This window comes from Cucumis melo, chromosome 6 (assembly GCF_025177605.1).
Source record: "Cucumis melo cultivar AY chromosome 6, USDA_Cmelo_AY_1.0, whole genome shotgun sequence".
Taxonomy (NCBI): domain Eukaryota; kingdom Viridiplantae; phylum Streptophyta; class Magnoliopsida; order Cucurbitales; family Cucurbitaceae; genus Cucumis; species Cucumis melo.
This window is the reverse complement of record NC_066862.1, coordinates 5,675,006-5,694,449: the sequence shown is the minus strand read 5'-3', so window position 1 is coordinate 5,694,449 and position 19,444 is coordinate 5,675,006. Positions and strand designations below refer to the sequence as shown.

Here is a 19,444-nt window from a genome sequence, read left to right as displayed (position 1 = left end):
TACTGCCTTCCATCCCCAAACTGATGGGCAATTTGAGAGAGTAAACAGATGTTTGGAAACATATCTAAGGTACTTTTGTAACGAGCAGCCGAGTAGTTGGGATAAATTCATACCTTGGGCGAACTGTGGTATAATACCACTTTCCATGCTTCAGTAAAAGCAACCCCCTTCCAACTGGTTTATGGAAGACCACCCCCTCCTTTAATTTCCTATGGGCACCAGAAAACTCCTAATAATGAGGTAGAGGACATGCTGAAAGAGAGAGATCTGGCCCTGAATGCCTTAAAGAAAAATTTGGATAATGCACAAAACAGAATGAAGAAAATGGCTGATCAAAAAAGAAGAGAACTTAAATTCAAAGTTGGGGATGAAGTGTACTTAAAGTTGAGACCGTATAGGCAGCGTTCTTTGACTAGGAAGAGGTTGGAGAAACTGGCACCTAGATACTATGGACCATATAGAATCAAGGAAGAAATTGGGGAAGTGGCTTATCGCCTGGAATTACCACCGGGCAACCATCCATGATGTTTTCCACATCTCACAAATGAAGCTGAAACTGGGGAAGTAGCAGGGAGTACAACATCAACATCCCATGTTGACTGAGGAGTTTGAACTCCAACTATGGCCAGAAACAGTGCTCGAGATCAGATGGAACAAGGAGCTAGGAGCAAATGAGTGGTTAGTCAAATGGAAAGGGCTACCCGAGGCTGAAGCAACGTGGGAATCAGTGTTTCAGATCAATCAACAATTCCCTACATTTCACCTTGAGGACAAGGTGAATTTAGAGCCAAGGGGTATTGTAAGGCCTCCTATAATTAACACATATAAAAGGAGGGGTAAAAAGGTAACTTGATGGTTAGTTATGGAAAAGAAAAAGGCAACTGAAAAAGAGGACTGTTGTGGGGCCCGCGGTAGTGGAAATTGAGAGAGACTATAAATAGTATCTTTTAGGTCCTTTTAGGGTAGGTTATATTATGTGTTATTTTGGTGTAAAGGCTGTTGTAGCCTCTGGATATTCCCAGCTCATTGTGAGGAGCTGGTAAGTTTTCTACTATCTTGTTCTTGTTTTTCTGGGTTGTTGTGACAGTTTTACATGCTATTTGGCTTTATATATATATATATATAATCCAGTAGAGTACCGCCTCTGTTTCAAGCCATTATTAGTTGTTTGGTGTCTTTATTGTTAAGAATCTTAACAGATCCATACCTCGGGCAATGCTTTAGCATGCTGACCAAGTCGTTAGAGAAAAAAAATTCGTATGATACCTTGATGTAATCGAATTTGAACTACTTGACAAATAAACCAAAGTAGCAATTTTCATGTTGCTTGTAAGGGTAGAGGACAAAAAGAAAAAAAAAATACCTATTTTCTGATGTAACCATCAGGCCCATTGTTGAAGCGTATCCTTTAAACTTCTACATACAAAAGAAGTCAAGAGTGAGGTTGAGAGAGATTTATTTTGTAAAATTCTTCACAAATTGAAATGCAATAAAGAAGATAAACCTAGCGGAACCAGTTAACCTCCATGTTCTTTCTTCTTTTCATATTCTTCTACTTATTGATCGTAAGTTTTGGCAATAAACCCAACATGGAAACAACCAAGAACAACCTCTAGATTTTCAACAATGGCACGAAAACAAACAACAAAAACTATTAAGAAAGCAAGAATCATTTCAGAGTATCCCAGAATTTCCACCAAGAATTAAGGAAACTACAAGATTACCTCAGATGATTAGAAACAGAGAAGAAGACCTTTGTATAGATTCAGATTCTTCTAAGAAAGAGGAATTAATTGTTAAATCCTCATCCCAACATTCCTCCAAAATTTCAGCCCCCAACTTTGTTTCACACTCATTCAACATTACAGAAACATGAATCAAGAAAGTTTCCAAGATTCAAAAGAAGAATCTCACTCAAACAAAAGAGAAATGCAATTTCATCAAAATTTTCAGATAAAAAAGACAGTTGTTTCTATATATAATCTCAAAATCAGCAGACTTCAATTTTTTTCCAGAATAATCCACAAGAATTGAATGCAAAAAGGACCAAGATTGGATCTTATATTTGTATCTCTACTAAACCAACATTAAATTAAGGACTATATAAAACTTAAATTTCATGAACTATTCCAAACCTCTTAACATTACCTGTCAAGATCGCCATTAATCAAAAGTTTCATAAATGGGAGCCATGGAATCTCTCGTCCATTTCTCAATGAATCCAGTGCTCCTCTTGTTATGGTTCTTCTATTCCATGTTACCTCACCTCCTTTTCCAGCCTACATCTTTTAGAAATCAACCCGATCGTGCAATTGGAACCACCAAAATTGGAATTCAACTGAGTCAGTTCATTCTTCAAAATTTGAAAGCGAAACTACATGAATTTAGACTCATATATTCACATATATATGTATGTGTGTACTATTTTTTCTTGCTTGTTAACGTTTTCTTTTGTTATGACTTCATGTTTCAAAACTTGAAAATTTGAAATAACGTTCAAGCTAAGAAAGAAAACTCCACAACACACGCCAGCAAAAGTGAACAATCACATTTTTGTTCAAATATAGCTCATAATACCCTCCCATGCAAATTTGTCAATCAATGTTCAATTGGAAACACGAAAGAAAAATAAAAGCTCCCTAATATCTCTATCATGAAGGCTCTTTAGTTGACAAATAAGGCAAATGTGATATAGGGATTTCAAACGTCGACAGAAAAAGAGTTATTCAATGGTTTCAGAATCAAACAAGCAAAAATGAAAATATATTGTGATAACTATAGCATCATATATCCAAGAATCACCAATTTCACAACATAATAAAACACATGGAGATTATGTATCGCTTCATTAGAGAAGAGATTGAGAAAAAAGAAACCAACTTGACTATACATGTTCTAATACTAAATGAGCTCAACGCATTCTACTTGACCTAACCAGCTGGGCTATAACGACTAGGCAGGTCAGGTTTTTGTTAGATCAAAAGTGAAGAGTTCCCCACACAAGCTCTAATACTGATGGAGCTCAATGCATTCTACTTGACCTAACCGGCTGAGATTTAAGGGCTAGGCAAGTCTGGTCTTGGTTAGGCCAAAAGCGAAGAGTTCCCCACACAAGTTCTGATACTAAGGGAGCTCAACGCATTCTACTTGACCCAACCGGCTGGGATATAAGGGCTTGGCAGGTCTGGTCTTGGTTAGGCCAAAAGTGAAGAGTTCCCCACACAAGCTCTGATACTGAGGGAGTTCAACGCATTCTACTTGACCTAACCGGCTGGGATTTAAGCGCTTGACAGGTCTGGTTTTGGTTAGGCCAAAAGTGAAGAGTTCCCCACACAAGCTCTGATACTGAGGGAGCTCAACGCATTTTACTTGACCTAACCGGCTGGGATATAAGGGTTAGGCAGGTCTGGCCTTGGTTAGGCCAAAAGTGAAGAGTTCCCCACACAAGCTCTGATACTGAGGGAGCTCAACGCATTCTACTTGACCTAACTGGCTGGGCTAGATGGGCTAGGCAGGTCTGGTTTTGGTTAGGCCAAAAGTGAAGAGTTCCCCACACAAGCTCTGATACTGAGGGAGCTCAACGCATTCTACTTGACCTAACCGGCTGGGATATAAGGGCTAGGCAGGTCTGGTCTTAGTTAGGCCAAAAGTGAAGAGTTCCCCACACAAGCTCTGATACTGAGGGAGCTCAACGCATTCTACTTGACCTAACCGGCTGGGATATAAGGGCTAGGCAGGTCTGCTTTTCGTTAGGTCAAAAGTGAAGAGTTCCCCACACAAGCTCTGATACTGAGGGAGCTCAACGCATTCTACTTGACCTAACTGGCTGGGCTAGATGGGCTAGGCAGGTCTGGTTTTGGTTAGGCCAAAAGTGAAGAGTTCCCCACACAAGCTCTGATACTGAGGGAGCTCAACGCATTCTACTTGACCTAACCGGCTGGGATATAAGGGCTAGGCAGGTCTGCTTTTCGTTAGGTCAAAAGTGAAGAGTTCCCCACACAAGCTCTGATACTGAGGGAGCTCAACGCATTCTACTTGACCTAACTGGCTGGGCTAGATGGGCTAGGCAGGTCTGGTTTTGGTTAGGCCAAAAGTGAAGAGTTCCCCACACAAGCTCTGATACTGAGGGAGCTCAACGCATTCTACTTGACCTAACCGGCTGGGATATAAGGGCTAGGCAGGTCTGGTCTTAGTTAGGCCAAAAGTGAAGAGTTCCCCACACAAGCTCTGATACTGAGGGAGCTCAACGCATTTTACTTGACCTAACCGGCTGGGCTATAAGGGCTTGGCAGGTCTTGTCTTGGTTACGCCAAAAGTGAAGAGTTCCCCACACAAGCTCTGATACTGAGGGAGCTCAACGCATTTTACTTGACCTAATCGACTGGGCTATAAGGGCTTGGCAGGTCTGGTCTTGGTTAGGCCAAAAGTGAAGAGTTCCCCACACAAGCTCTGATACTGAGGGAGCTCAACGCATTCTACTTGACCTAACTGGCTGGGCTAGATGGGCTAGGCAGGTCTGGTTTTGGTTAGGCCAAAAGTGAAGAGTTCCCCACACAAGCTCTGATACTGAGGGAGCTCAACGCATTCTACTTGACCTAACCGGCTGGGATATAAAGGCTAGGCAGGTCTGGTCTTAGTTAGGCCAAAAGTGAAGAGTTCCCCACACAAGCTCTGATACTGAGGGAGCTCAACGCATTTTACTTGACCTAACCGGCTGGGCTATAAGGGCTTGGCAGGTCTTGTCTTGGTTAGGCCAAAAGTGAAGAGTTCCCCACACAAGCTCTGATACTGAGGGAGCTCAACGCATTTTACTTGACCTAATCGGCTGGGCTATAAGGGCTTGGCAGGTCTGATCTTGGTTAGGCCAAAAGTGAAGAGTTCCCCACACAAGCTCTGATACTGAGGGAGCTCAACGCATTCTACTTGACCTAACCGGCTGGGATATAAGGGCTAGGCAGGTTTGGTCTTAGTTAGGCCAAAAGTGAAGAGTTCCCCACACAAGCTCTGATACTGAGGGAGCTCAACGCATTCTACTTGACCTAACCGGCTGGGATATAAGGGCTAGGCAGGTCTGCTTTTCGTTAGGTCAAAAGTGAAGAGTTCCCCACACAAGCTCTGATACTGAGGGAGCTCAACGCATTCTACTTGACCTAACTGGCTGGGCTAGATGGGCTAGGCAGGTCTGGTTTTGGTTAGGCCAAAAGTGAAGAGTTCCCCACACAAGCTCTGATACTGAGGGAGCTCAACGCATTCTACTTGACCTAACCGGCTGGGATATAAGGGCTAGGCAGGTCTGGTCTTAGTTAGGCCAAAAGTGAAGAGTTCCCCACACAAGCTCTGATACTGAGGGAGCTCAACGCATTTTACTTGACCTAACCGGCTGGGCTATAAGGGCTTGGCAAGTCTTGTCTTGGTTAGGCCAAAAGTGAAGAGTTCCCCACACAAGCTCTGATACTGAGGGAGCTCAACGCATTTTACTTGACCTAATCGGCTGGGCTATAAGGGCTTGGCAGGTCTGGTCTTGGTTAGGCCAAAAGTGAAGAGTTCCCCACACAAGCTCTGATACTGAGGGAGCTCAACGCATTCTACTTGACCTAACCGGCTGGGATATAAGGACTAGGCAGGTCTGCTTTTCGTTAGGTCAAAAGTGAAGAGTTCCCCACACAAGCTCTGATACTGAGAGAGCTCAACGCATTCTACTTGACCTAACTGGCTGGGCTAGATGGGCTAGGCAGGTCTGGTTTTGGTTAGGCCAAAAGTGAAGAGTTCCCCACACAAGCTCTGATACTGAGGGAGCTCAACGCATTCTACTTGACCTAACCGGCTGGGATATAAGGGCTAGGCAGGTCTGGTCTTAGTTAGGCCAAAAGTGAAGAGTTCCCCACACAAGCTCTGATACTGAGGGAGCTCAACGCATTCTACTTGACCTAACCGGCTGGGATATAAGGGCTAGGCAGGTCTGCTTTTCGTTAGGTCAAAAGTGAAGAGTTCCCCACACAAGCTCTGATACTGAGGGAGCTCAACGCATTCTACTTGACCTAACTGGCTGGGCTAGATGGGCTAGGCAGGTCTGGTTTTGGTTAGGCCAAAAGTGAAGAGTTCCCCACACAAGCTCTGATACTGAGGGAGCTCAACGCATTCTACTTGACCTAACCGGCTGGGATATAAGGGCTAGGCAGGTCTGGTCTTAGTTAGGCCAAAAGTGAAGAGTTCCCCACACAAGCTCTGATACTGAGGGAGCTCAACGCATTCTACTTGACCTAACGGGCTGGGATATAAGGGCTAGGCAGGTCTTGTCTTGGTTAGGCCAAAAGTGAAGAGTTCCCCACATAAGCTCTGATACTGAGGGTGCTCAACGCATTCTACTTGACCTAACCGGTTGGGCTATAAGGGCCAGGCATGACTAGTTTTGGTTAGGCCAAAAGTGAAGAGTTCCCCTCACAAGCTCTGATACTGAGAGACCTCAACGCATTCTACTTGACTTAAATGACTGGACTCGAAGGGCTAGGCAGATCTTTTTTTGGTTAGGGTATGTTTTCAACACATATTATCGAGTATATACATTATTCACAATATTTAGAAAATGGATAGTATGTCTTCTACTCATTTCTATGCTATCAAAGTATGAATTTTCAACATATTTAAGATATTCAAATAAGAAACACAATCACAACTCTAAGCTCCATGCTCCATGGTTAGGCATGCATGCTTTCTTAAATTAGAACGCAAAGTAGACATGGTATTTATTTTAAGAATAAAGAATTTGAAAATATTTAAAATTTGGGAATTTTTGACCAAATGAAAATTTCTCAAAGGACATAAGACATGCAAGGCGACAATCTGAACCCCTACTTAAAATTTTGCTCTGTCCTCAAAGCATTTTAAGCAAGATTTTAAGTATTGAAAAAAGAGAAGGGAACAGAAAACCTTCCCTTGGTTGCAAAGGTTTCCCTTGTTGAAACCGATCTCAATGTTCTCAGTGAATTCCTTAAGCGTGTTTCTCCAATATACGAAGGTTTACTTTCACCGTATTGTAGGTGAAAACTTTCTAGACTCCTGGATAGGGGACAAAGCAAGTGGAACAGATGAACCAAAAGATACTTCTACTATTTGATTTTGAAGAAAAGAATCACAGGAGATGGGGGACATCAGAAAAATTTCAAACACACACAGAAAACAGATAAAAAATAGTATAGTTGACAACCCAATTAACTGCAATATTTCCTAAATGATTAGCTGGTAATTATTAAATATTAGAAGAGAACTAGAACTAACGCTGGTCTATAGACAATAGACAGAGAAATGACACAATGACGTGAGTGATTGTTTACTAAAGGAAAAAAATAGTTCACTGATGATGAATTGAAGTAGCCTTTCCTTTGTAATTGTATGATTTGACTATCTAATGAATGTTATAAAAAATAAATGAGGGGAGAGAAACTCAACCATGGAGAGAAAATGGATGGTGAATGAAGTACCAAAAAAACAAACTAGCAAATGCAGTCATAGTTAAAATAAAACCATCTTCAAAAGTAGTCATAACTCAACCAAATGGCACTTATTTTCTACAAACCCAACTTCTTTTCACTTTTTAAATATTCAATTTGTGTTAGTTCCTACACACAAAAAGGTCTCAAACTCCTGAAATGGATAGAATTACAGGGCTACAGGTTATAGTATTTTTGTGAATCTAAAGCAATTATGAAGCATAACCAAGTAGCAAACACAAACACTTGATGAAACTCCAAACGGTCACAAAAACTTTGGAAGTTAGTAGTGCAGAGAGAGAAAGTGAGAGAAGTCAATTCTGGCAAAGTGAGAGAAGTCAGTTCTGGCCTAAAAAATCCCTTTCAACTCCTTCCCAACTTCCCAAATGCAGTTTAACCCCTTGAAAATGACCATAACCGACTCAACTTACAGTAAAAAATCAAATTGAGTGAACATATGGCAAGTGGGTTCAATTCCTTTTACCATAGAAAACTATAATACAAGTTCTTTCACTACTTAAAACCCAAATTCCACAACCACAGTTATGCAAGAAGAAGAACAACAACAAAAATGTCTCTTAAACTCCAACAAGAAGTACAACAAAACTTGAATTCTAAAAGGGAACTTAACTTACCTCACTACTTCCATGGCTGAATTGAGTGAGCTAGAAATTAGAAAACACAAAGAATGAAGCTGATTTTGAGGTGCATCCGGAAGGCAATTTAAAGCTTTAGGCAGTAGCTATGTAACAAGTTTCCAAAGCGAGCCACCATAATCGACTACAAATAGAAATCAAAATGAATGAGTAATCAAAGTAATATTCAGTATATCTGAAGAAACAAACATAATTATTCTGATAAACCCTGCATAATTATTCTGAGATTATAAAGATGATGTTTAAAATTGTATTCAATTCATTTTAAAAGGTTAACCATGAAAAGGAAGAACAGTGGAGACCATGAACTACTAAAGGCATGCAGTTTTTCAATTTTTCATAAATATTATAACAAATAATAATCTACTGTTCTCATAAATTTATATGAATTTATGAAATTCCAAATGGGTTTTCAATTTTTTAAAATAGATTTTCGAGGTTGATTCAACATTTTCAAATTTTGAAAAACATCAAAATATTAATTAAGATTGGGAATAAATATAGAATCTGGGTGTTTAGCTTTTTCGAAATTTAAATCGAATCTTGGTGTTAACTAAGATAGAAATTTAACTTAAATACCTCAAATATAATAGAACCTCGACGTTATTTTACATGGTTGCAGGGAGAGGGGTGCACTTAGGTACGCATATTAGCACGAGGAAGATAAAAACCTTCATCAGAAGCCGAGTAACGTCTGCCATTGTGGATACACACTCCTCTGTTAAATTTTCTACACCAGATTTTACATCTTCTCTAATCTGTGAGATGATTCAAACATAAGACCAAATTAATTTTTCATATTACAGAAAAATGTCATTTGACCACCCAAATTAAGAAAAAAATATACCAAAACCCCCATAACCACACCACGTAAACTACCTTAACAACAGAATCAGACAACCCAGGGATGGAATTCTCAGGAACGGTCTCTGGAGGAGGCTCTTCAACTTCGTCGGCGAGGGTTTGGAATTGGGAACCATGGAGTTGGAAATTTGGGATCTGACGGTGAAGCATTTTCTTTGGAAGAGGACATAGGTTTCCGAGGGGTCTTCCGCCCTTGATTCCGGCGCCGTTAGCGCTAGGAATAGAAGATGACAGTGGATCGGCGAGATGGGTATTTAGCAAGATAGGGTTTCTTGGGTGGATGCTTCATTTTAGAGAATGGAAATTGAGAGAAAGGAAGAGTGAAGATTCTGAGGAAGACGAAGGAGACAAGAGAGCGATGGAGAAGGGAAGGAGGAGAGAGGGGGGAGAGGGGGGAGAGGAGGGAGATGTTGCCGTTGAGAAGAAAGATGAAGAAATTAGAAATGAGAGAGAAGCTCTGAAGAAGAGAGCGAAGTTCTTTTTTTGAAATTTGAAATGTAGTAATCTGACTTCTACTGTGTACAAAATAAAGCATTTATTTGTTGTATTATTCCATTTTCTACTATACTTCTTTTTTCTTTGTATTTGGACATATAGGATTGATTTTTTATTTCTTTTTTTCAAATCAAATTATCAATTATGAAGATTCTTATTCTTTTAGTTTTGGAAATAATTTTCATAAAAAATTTCACCAATAAAACATTCCTTTCGACTGGTTTGAGACAAATTCACACAAGTATATATTAATTTTATAAATACATCATTTTTCCCAAAAAAAAATATTTTAATTATTATAATAAACGTTACTTAATTTTTTTATATTCGTGAATGTAGACGGATCTCGACTAATAAATAATTATTGGTATTAGAAGATGTGAATCACAAATATTGTTTGCAAACTAATTAAATATGTTCGATTTATAATATAATTAAATAATTAACCTACTCATGTTCGATTTAGAGTATATTTAAACAATCAGTCTACCCACAAGTCAAAAGTCTCACCTCGGGATGATTTATTTATATATAAAAATCATTATTTTACAGATGTGGACTCTTTTACGTTGAAATCAAAAGCAAAAGTAATAGAAAGTGAATTGATTTTATTATTCTTTCTATATTTATGTTAACGGTTTACCCATTATTAAATTGAAAAATAATTTTTTGTCGTCAGCCGATTATCCAAACTAATAATTTTTGGGCATTGTCAATTGAAAATAATTTGTGCATTATCAATGAAAATAATTTTTCTATCTCCCATGGGCCTGGCCCTTCAAAATAATGGACATTATCAATTGAATTTGTGCATTTTGGGATTAATCAATTTGATTTTTAAAATTATTTTGATTTTGTCTAAGCTACGAGACATTTTTAAAATAGAAAAATATTAGACTATCTATAAAATATAATAAAATTTATCAAACTTTCCGTAGTCTATATTTCTTTTACTGTATTTTATAAATAGTTTTAATGTTTTGCTATTTATGATAATTCATAAACATTGGTTAGTTTTTTTTTTCTTTTTAGCTTGCAAGAGAACTTGATATACAAAATGGGAATATACCTATAGATTTTGAAATCTGTTGATATTTAACAACCATATTCAAATAAGATATTATTGGAAGGAGTGGTATGGGACAACTAATGAGCAAGATTGATTGATTATGGATTACATCATTCCATGGAGTTCGAGTTTGATCATGAACTATACTACAGCAGATTGCTCTACACACAAATCCAGATGGTTCGTACAACCACAATGATTATAAGATTGTATATGTTGCACCTATGAAAGCCCTTGTTGCTAAAGTTGTTGGCAATATATCTAATCGCTTGCAGGACTATGGTGTCAAAGTACGGGAACTTAGTGGAGATCAGACATTGACTCGTCGACAGATTGATGAGACTCAAATTATTGTGACAACACCAGAGAAGTGGGATATCATTACTAGGAAGTCAGGTGACCGCACATATACACAACTTGTAAAGCTTTTGATTATTGATGAGATTCATCTTCTTCATGATAACAGAGGTCCCGTGCTTGAAAGCATAGTTGTCAGAACTATGAGGCAAATTGAGACCACTAAGGAGCATATCCGCCTGGTGGGATTATCAGCCACACTCCCTAATTATGAACATGTAGCATTATTTTTGCGAGTTGATCCAAAAAAAGGTCTGTTCCATTTTGACAATAGCTATAGACCAGTCGCACTCTATCAACAGTACATTGGAATAACGGTGAAGAAGCCATTGCAGAGGTTCCAATTGATGAACGATCTCTGTTATGAAAAGGTAATGTCGTTTGCAGGAAAGCATCAGGTTCTTATCTTTGTCCATTCAAGGAAAGAAACATCCAAAACAGCTCGTGCTATACGAGATGCTGCTCTTGCCAATGATACACTTAGCAGATTCTTAAAGGAGGAAAGTGCTAGCCGTGAGATTCTTCACACTCATACTGATTTAGTTAAAAGTAATGATCTCAAAGACCTTTAACCCTATGGTTTTGCAATTCATCATGCTGGGATGACAAAGGTTGATCGCCAACTTGTTGAGGATCTTTTTGCTGATGGTCATATTCAAGTTTTGGTTTCAACGACTACTCTTGCTTGGGGTGTGAATCTGCCAACTCATTGTGTTATTATCAAGGGAACCCAAATTTACAATCCAGAGAAAGGAGCATGGACTGAGTTGAGTCCTTTAGATGTTATGCAGATGCTGGGTCGTGCAGGAAGACCACAATTTGATTCTGAGCGAACAGGAATAATCATCACGGGACGTAGTGAATTACAGTATTATCTTTCACTAATGAACCAACAGCTACCAATTGAAAGTTAGTTTGTGTCCAAATTGGCCGATCAATTAAATGCAGAAATTGTTCTTGGAACGGTTCAAAATGCCAGAGAAGCGTGTAATTGGTTGGGATATACTTACTTGTACGTTCGTATGCTAAGGAATCCCACCCTCTATGGACTAGCAGCTAATGCTCCTACAAGGGATATAACATTGGAAGAGAGGAGAGCTGATTTGGTATGTTCAAAATACTTTATTTTTGTCGTCATGAAAATGTCTAATATTGGTTTTTTGCTGGATTACATGTTATTTGCAGAATGTTCATTGTTTCCATGTGTTCGAGATCTTAGGTCTTAGGTGTCAGACGTTTAATATTCAACACTTCAGAAAATTATATTAACAAATATGTAGGTGATAATTATCATTTCAGAAATATTTTCTTACTTGTAGAAAAGAAACAAGACTTCAATTTAAGATCAAAACAAGATTAAAAAGAAAGGTGGCTATACAACATGCTAGGCGGCGATTATAATGATTGTGATTTGTTGTCTAGAATGAAAAGAAAATAGGAATATATGAACAATGAGGATTTAAATGGATCGTGAATAGTTTTTATGATATGCTTCGGTCCGCTGAACAGAAGAAGCATTTGATTCTCCAGGCCACTCAATCACAATGGACCGAATAGTTTCTCCATTCCTCAACCTAATGCCCAAAAGAGATGCTCGACTTAAATAACCTCTACCAACTATATATACTAAGATGTTAGTATCCTTATGAATGATCAGCTTCAATAGTCAAATAGGGTAGAAGATGAAAGTTGGCATTATAAATTGATATATGTGGTATACTGTTTCATTTATTAGAAATAGATCAGTAATGACGAGGAAGTTTATTATGAAAAGAACCAATAGAAGCTATTGAAGTGGTTTTGTGTAAGCTCTCATGGGTTGGAGCTATTGCCACTTCTAGCTTCTATCAAATTATTGTAGAGTTTCACGCTCAGGGCAAAAAAAAAAAAAGAAAAGAGAAAAGAGAGTTTGTTTCTTTTTAAAATAATGGGTGGTGCTATACTGAACTCGTGGAAAAAAATCAATGAGAGGTTCTACTTTGTAGAAAAGTAAAAGGAAATAGACACAATTTAAAGAGAAAACTACCTAGAGGCTGGAGAAGCTTTGTAATATTAGTTAATAATTTTCTTCTATTCCTCTCTGACCTGAGTCAACAAGCTTCGTATTTCCGTGTGGAGACTGTCCAGAATAATGCATGTTGCCTTACACTTATGTTTGAGAAAAACAGCTTGTGGGAACATATGATTGTTATTTAATATAGTAGTTTTGTATGATGATACTTCCGTTTTTCTTATCACGGGGATACTTCATGTTTGCAGATTCATTCAGCTGCTACAATTTTAGATAAAAATAATCTAGTGAAGTATGACCGGAAAAGTGGGTATTTCCAAGTTACAGACTTGGGTCGCATTGCTAGCTACTACTATATAACACATGGAACAATATCCACTTACAATGAGCATTTGAAGCCAATGATGGGGGATATTGAACTATGTCGTTTGTTCTCATTGAGTGAAGAATTTAAATAAGTAACGGTGCGACAAGATGAAAAAATGGAATTAGCAAAGCTGCTGGAACGTGTTCCAATTCCTATCAAGGAAAGCTTGGAGGAACCCAGTGCCAAGATCAATGTTTTGCTGCAAGCATATATATCTCAGTTAAAGCTGGAAGGGCTGTCACTGACATCTGACATGGTGTTCATAACTCAGGTCGGTTTAGTTTGCTTCATTCAGTGAATTTATACAAATTGAATTATCACACTTCAATATTAAAGCTTATTCTTTGTTATTAATGGTAATTTAGAACTCATCTTGTGGACTCTTGCAAGCTTTGTTCTTTTTTAAATTTCTTTTATTGTCTGTACTAATTTTATTTTTCATATATTAAGGCCTATGTTAATTTGGTTTTCATTGAACTAATATAACTTCATGAAATCAGAGTGCTGGACGGCTTATGCGGGCTATTTTTGAGATTGTTCTGAAACGAGGATGGGCACAACTTGCCGAGAAGGCCTTGAACTTGTGCAAGATGGTGAGTAAAAGGATGTGGAGTGTCCAGACACCTCTCCGGCAATTCCATGGTATCTCCAATGATATTCTTATGAAGCTTGAGAAGAAGGATTTGGCTTGGGAACGGTATTATGATCTCTCATCGCAGGAGCTAGGTGAGCTTATACGTGCCCCCAAAATGGGTAGAACTCTACATAAGTTCATCCATCAATTCCCTAAATTGGATATGGCGGCACATGTTCAGCCAATTACACGTACAGTTCTGAGAGTTGAGCTTACAATAACACCAGACTTCCAGTGGGAGGACAAGGTTCATGAATATGTAGAGTCGTTTTGGGTACTTGTGGAGGATAATGATGGTGAATTTATACATCATCGTGAGCATTTCTTGTTGAAGAAGCAGTACATTGATGAGGATCACACTTTGAATTTCACGGTGCCAATATGTGAACCACTACCCCCACAGTATTTCATACGTGTTGTGTCAGATAGATGGCTAGGGTCACAAACTATTTTGCTGGTCTCTTTTAGGCACCTCATTCTGCCAGAAAAGTTCCCCCCACCAACGGAGCTGTTAGACTTGCAACCTCTTCCTGTGACTGCATTAAGAAATCCATCTTATGAAGCTCTTTATCAAGATTTCAAGCATTTTAATCCTGTTCAGACTCAAGTCTTTACCGTGCTGTATAACACAGACGACAATGTTCTAGTTGCTGCACCAACTGGAAGTGGAAAAACCATATGTGCGGAGTTTGCCATACTAAGGAATTATCAGAAAGGACAGGACAACGTATTACGTGCTGTGTACATTGCCCCTATTGAAGCTCTTGCCAAAGAGCGATTCAGGGACTGGGATAAGAAGTTTGGAAAGGGACTCGGAATCCGTGTTGTTGAGTTAACAGGGGAGATGGCTACAGATTTGAAGCTTCTCGAGAGAGGTCAAATAATCATTAGTACCCCTGAAAAATGGGATGCTTTATCTCGCGCTGGAAGCAACGAAAGTATGTTCAACAGGTCAGTCTTTTTATTATTGATGAACTTCATTTGATTGGGGGTCAAGGTGGTCCTGTATTGGAGGTGATTGTGTCGAGGATGAGATATATTGCTAGTCAGATTGAGAACAAGATTTGAATTGTGGCTCTTTCTACTTCTCTTGCAAATGCAAAAGATATTGGGGATTGGATAGGGGCTACATCTCATGGTCTCTTCAATTTCCCGCCTGGCGTTCGCCCCGTTCCTTTGGAGATTCATATTCAGGGGGTGGATATAGCTAATTTTGAAGCCAGAATGCAGGCAATGACGAAACCAACATACACTGCTATCGTTCAGCATGCAAAGAATGGAAAACCTGCTATTGTCTTTGTTCCCACGAGAAAGCATGTCAGACTGACAGCGGTGGATATAATGTCGTACTCAAGTGCAGATAATGGAGAGAAACTGCCATTTTTGTTGAGATCTCTTGAAGACATCGAGCCCTTTGTTGACAAGATCAATGATGAGATGCTGAAAGCCATTTTACGTCATGGAGTTGGCTATTTGCACGAGGGATTGTCTAGCTTGGATCAAGAAGTTGTGACGCAACTGTTTGAAGCAGGGTGGATTCAAGTTTGTGTTATAAGCAGCTCGATGTGTTGGGATGTTCCATTGTCAGCCCATTTGGTAGTAGTAATGGGAACACAGTATTATGATGGAAGAGAAAATGCTCGCACCGATTATCCTGTTACTGATTTGATGCAGATGATGGGCCATGCTAGTCGACCACTACTTGATAATTCTGGGAAATGTGTCATTCTCTGCCATGCACCCCATAAAGAATACTACAAGAAGTTCTTATATGAAGCTTTCCCTGTTGAAAGCCACCTACACCATTTTCTCCATGATAATATAAATGCAGAAATTGTTGCTGGAATTATTGAGAACAAGCAAGATGTTGTTGATTATATTACGTGGACTCTTATGTACAGAAGGCTTACTCAGAATCCCAATTATTATAATCTTCAAGGTGTCAGTCATAGACATCTTTCTGACCACCTTTCTGAGCTTGTTGAGAATACGTTGAGTGACTTAGAAGCTAGCAAGTGCATCGGCATTGAGGATGACATGGACTTGTCTCCATCTAATCTTGGTATGATAGCATCGTATTATTACATCAGTTACACTACTATTGAGCGTTTCAGTTCTTCTTTAACTGCTAAAACCAAGATGAAGGGTCTTTTGGAGATTCTGGCTTCAACTTCTGAGTATGCATTGCTTCCAATACGACCGGGTGAAGAAGAGTTGATTCGTAGATTGATTAATCATCAGCGATTTTCATTCGAAAATCCAAAATGCACAGACCCACATGTCGAAGCAAATGCTTTGCTGCAGGCTCATTTCTCAAGGCAATCTGTTGGTGGTAACTTGGCATTGGATCAACGAGAGGTAGTCATTTCAGCCAGTAGGTTGCTGCAGGCAATGGTGGATGTCATTTCAAGCAATGGTTGGCTGAGCCTTGCCCTTCTCGCAATGGAAGTAAGTCAAATGGTAACCCAAAGCTTGTGGGAGCGGGATTCCATGCTTCTCCAGCTACCACATTTCACAAAGGAGCTAGCCAAGAGATGTCAAGAGAACCCTGGAAAGAACATAGAGACAATATTTGACCTGGTGGAAATGGAGGACGATGAAAGGCGTGAACTACTTCAGATGTCTGATTCGCAGTTGCTGGATATTGCACGCTTTTGCAATCGGTTCCCAAATATTGATATGGCATATGAGGTACTAGATGGTGAGAATGTTGCAGCAGGAGAGAACATAACACTGCAGGTTACACTTGAGCGTGATCTTGACGGGAGGACCGAGGTTGGGCCTGTGGATGCTTTAAGGTATCCCAAAGCCAAAGAAGAAGGCTGGTGGCTTGTTGTTGGCGATACAAAGAGTAACCAGCTACTAGCGATTAAAAGAGTTTCTCTTCAAAGGAAGGCAAAGGTCAAGCTTGATTTCACTGCACCTGCAGGTACTGGAAAGAAGTCGTACACCCTTTATTTCATGTGTGATTCGTACTTGGGCTGCGACCAGGAATATAGTTTCACAGTGGATGTTAAAGATGCAGCTGCATTTGATGAAGAAGACTAGCTGGGTACTTTAACTCTGGCACTCTTTTGCGCCTATGAATTGATACACACTGGTGGCTCTCTTAATGTGTTCATTATTCTTTCAGGAAATTGTTGGAGGTTATCCATGAGCGCAAAGCTGACGATGCCCTGCCGCCATGGCGGCTTGAGTGAGTGGATAAGTAATTCTTCTAGTTTCCTCGTATAACTTTCTCATGTTGAAGATGTTCTGACGCATTTGGTGAAGAAGAGTAGACGGTATCTAAAATTTGTATACTGATAGCAAGTATTTATGAATATGTGCGCCACTGCATTAGAATAGAACCCAACTTTATTATTATGGGTGTCACCGTCTCTGTCTCTGTTTTTATGTGACTAACATGTTATTAATGATATAAATCTTCAACCTTGAGGCACTCCATACCCGAGCTTGATTCTGATTCATTCAACAAGGTATCTCGATAATATTTAAATAGATTTTAGATATAGAATGGCTTATGATACAAACTGGTGGCTTTTTCTTAATGTGTGATTATTTTTACAGTAAATTGATCGAGGCTGATGAGTACAAAGGCGATGATCTCCTGCAGCCATGGCTTGAATGAGTGGCTGTGTATTTCATCCTTTTTTTCACATTTAACTTCAAAATCTTCCTTTTATCTTGCATATATCGAGTTCATTTCAGAAATTAGTCGGGAGTGATTCTAGAATTACTTCTATAAATTCAGAATGACTCCCAAAGATCCCTTGGTATGATAGTTGTTTTTGAAGTGTAAAATTAAACATCGATTTCAAATTAAAGTATTTTAGAGTGATTTTGAACAACTTTTAACTATTAAATATTATAAACTAACTAGGTTGAAACTACGTATTAATTATATGATTTTCTTGTATTAAAAATAGAATATTTTTGAGTCAATTTAATCTTCGACAATAATACTTAAATAGTAATAATCTTTCTTATACAAAACAATATCAATGAAATATAAGAAGTTGTGATTCAAGCGGGTTCTTTATTTGTGTTTTCATCTTATGAACAATCGAAACATTTGTGACAAATGAGAAGTCCAAATACAATAACTATAAAAAAGATTTAAAATCGACACTATAAAAAGGAATATTTGAAACCTAACAATCTAGGAGTTAAAACTTTCTTCTATTGAGCGCTCTGTTTTTGTAAGGATGTTTACAAATTTGATGAAAACTTCATTGCTTTTCACAATTTAATGTATGTCCATTGAAGCATTCCTCACTTAAAAAATGCTACAACCTGATAACAGGAACTTGGATAGTAATTAAAGGTAAGAAATAAAATAGATATAGAAAAAGGGAATTAATAAAAGGGAAACAGAAAGAAAGAAATAAGAATCTTTTTTTCTTTTAAATGGAAAGAGAGAGATGAGGTCAGTTTTGGGCCAAAGTAATTGTTTGATGAATTTGGTGTTGATTATTAGAAGAAGAGTTGTTGTTGGAAGCAGCCTGGGAAGAATTTGAAGGAATTGATTGAGTTTGAAGATTGGTCAATGAACATTTGTGGAGAGAGCACACACTGCTCTTTCCCAATACAACCTTAGTTATCACATCTCTTTGTCGTTCCAAGCGTGCCTTTTTCGTTCATAATTTGCCTTGCCGCTTCAAACATTTTGCTCCCCTTGCTGCATCAGTCGGTTTTCTCACCCTCTCGGTGTAGCCTAATTTGTTTGGTTCGATGGATGCTTGTGCTCTGTGGGGGTGGACGGTAGCGTTTGAAGAGTGGTAAGGGGTGGAGGAGAATTTTTTTTAATAACGTATTTTTGAAAAGTAAGGATAGAAGAAAAAATATTACAAAAATAGGGGATGAAATCGTGTAGCCGGTACACGACTTTGCTTGATAGTCGTGGACGGAGTCCACGACTTCAATCCCCACACTTGCTTTTTTTTAATATATATATATATATATATATATATATATATATATATATATATATATATATATATATGTATATGTATATTAAATATTCAAATATCTAAATTACAATTTCCAAAAATATATTTCTTTATTAAATATCTTTTCAAATTCTGATTTCAAATTTTCAAAAATATTTTCCTTATTAAATATCTTTCCAAATTTCAAATTTCAATCTTCCATTTTTTTTAAAAAGATATATTAATACAATATGTTATTAAAAAATATATTAAATAAATATTTGCAATCAACCGATATTAACAAAATTATCTGTTGCCATAACTCTTTTTATTTTGATTATAAGAAAAAATTAAATATTCTTATCATAGAATAGAATTATATATTTTGATTCTAAAAAAATTTAGATATTTTGTTAATATCGGTAGATCGCAAATATTTGTTTAATATATATATTTTTTAATAACATATTTTGTTAATATATATATTTTTCAAAAGAATTTGATATTAGAGTTTTGAATTTGGAAAAATATTTTAGGAGATTAAAATTTGGAATTTGAAAATATATTTAATAA

At 38.1% G+C, this 19,444-nt stretch overlaps 4 protein-coding genes across 4 annotated transcripts in view; all 4 read left to right on the top strand.

The window, feature by feature from the left end:
- Nucleotides 1-17,387, top strand: part of LOC103484204 (DExH-box ATP-dependent RNA helicase DExH12-like) — a 76,837-nt gene extending 59,450 nt beyond the window's left edge. The window contains exon 4 of the mRNA XM_051086633.1: nt 17,074-17,387. The gene's annotated coding sequence lies outside the window, so the exon portion shown is untranslated. The remainder of the gene's footprint in view (nt 1-17,073) is intronic.
- Nucleotides 10,625-11,500, top strand: LOC127149992 (DExH-box ATP-dependent RNA helicase DExH12-like). Its single transcript, XM_051086599.1, has 2 exons — nt 10,625-10,751; nt 10,847-11,500. The coding sequence occupies exons 1-2, from the start codon at nt 10,689-10,691 to the stop codon at nt 11,498-11,500; spliced, it is 717 nt and encodes a 238-aa protein (XP_050942556.1). The 5' UTR covers nt 10,625-10,688.
- Nucleotides 11,529-13,532, top strand: LOC103503142 (DExH-box ATP-dependent RNA helicase DExH12-like). Its single transcript, XM_051086636.1, has 2 exons — nt 11,529-12,034; nt 13,188-13,532. The coding sequence occupies exons 1-2, from the start codon at nt 11,951-11,953 to the stop codon at nt 13,395-13,397; spliced, it is 294 nt and encodes a 97-aa protein (XP_050942593.1). The 5' UTR covers nt 11,529-11,950; the 3' UTR covers nt 13,398-13,532.
- On the top strand, nt 13,422-16,988 carry LOC127143817 (DExH-box ATP-dependent RNA helicase DExH12-like). Its single transcript, XM_051086598.1, has 3 exons — nt 13,422-13,577; nt 13,807-14,878; nt 15,046-16,988. The coding sequence occupies exons 1-3, from the start codon at nt 13,422-13,424 to the stop codon at nt 16,986-16,988; spliced, it is 3,171 nt and encodes a 1,056-aa protein (XP_050942555.1).
- Nucleotides 17,388-19,444: the final 2,057 nt, after the last annotated feature.

What these genes read in the sequence shown, in the direction of transcription:
- LOC127149992 (XM_051086599.1), top strand. Translation starts at nt 10,689, where the DNA reads ATGGAGTTCGAGTTTGATCATGAACTATACTACAGCAGATTGCTCTAC. An exon ending in TCTACACACAAATCCAGATG is followed by an intron (nt 10,752 to 10,846) that starts GTTCGTACAACC and finishes AATCGCTTGCAG; the next exon opens with GACTATGGTGTCAAAGTACG.
- LOC103503142 (XM_051086636.1), top strand. Translation starts at nt 11,951, where the DNA reads ATGCTAAGGAATCCCACCCTCTATGGACTAGCAGCTAATGCTCCTACA. An exon ending in AAGAGAGGAGAGCTGATTTG is followed by an intron (nt 12,035 to 13,187) that starts GTATGTTCAAAA and finishes TCATGTTTGCAG; the next exon opens with ATTCATTCAGCTGCTACAAT.
- LOC127143817 (XM_051086598.1), top strand. Translation starts at nt 13,422, where the DNA reads ATGGAATTAGCAAAGCTGCTGGAACGTGTTCCAATTCCTATCAAGGAA. An exon ending in ACATGGTGTTCATAACTCAG is followed by an intron (nt 13,578 to 13,806) that starts GTCGGTTTAGTT and finishes TCATGAAATCAG; the next exon opens with AGTGCTGGACGGCTTATGCG. An exon ending in TCGCGCTGGAAGCAACGAAA is followed by an intron (nt 14,879 to 15,045) that starts GTATGTTCAACA and finishes CAAATGCAAAAG; the next exon opens with ATATTGGGGATTGGATAGGG.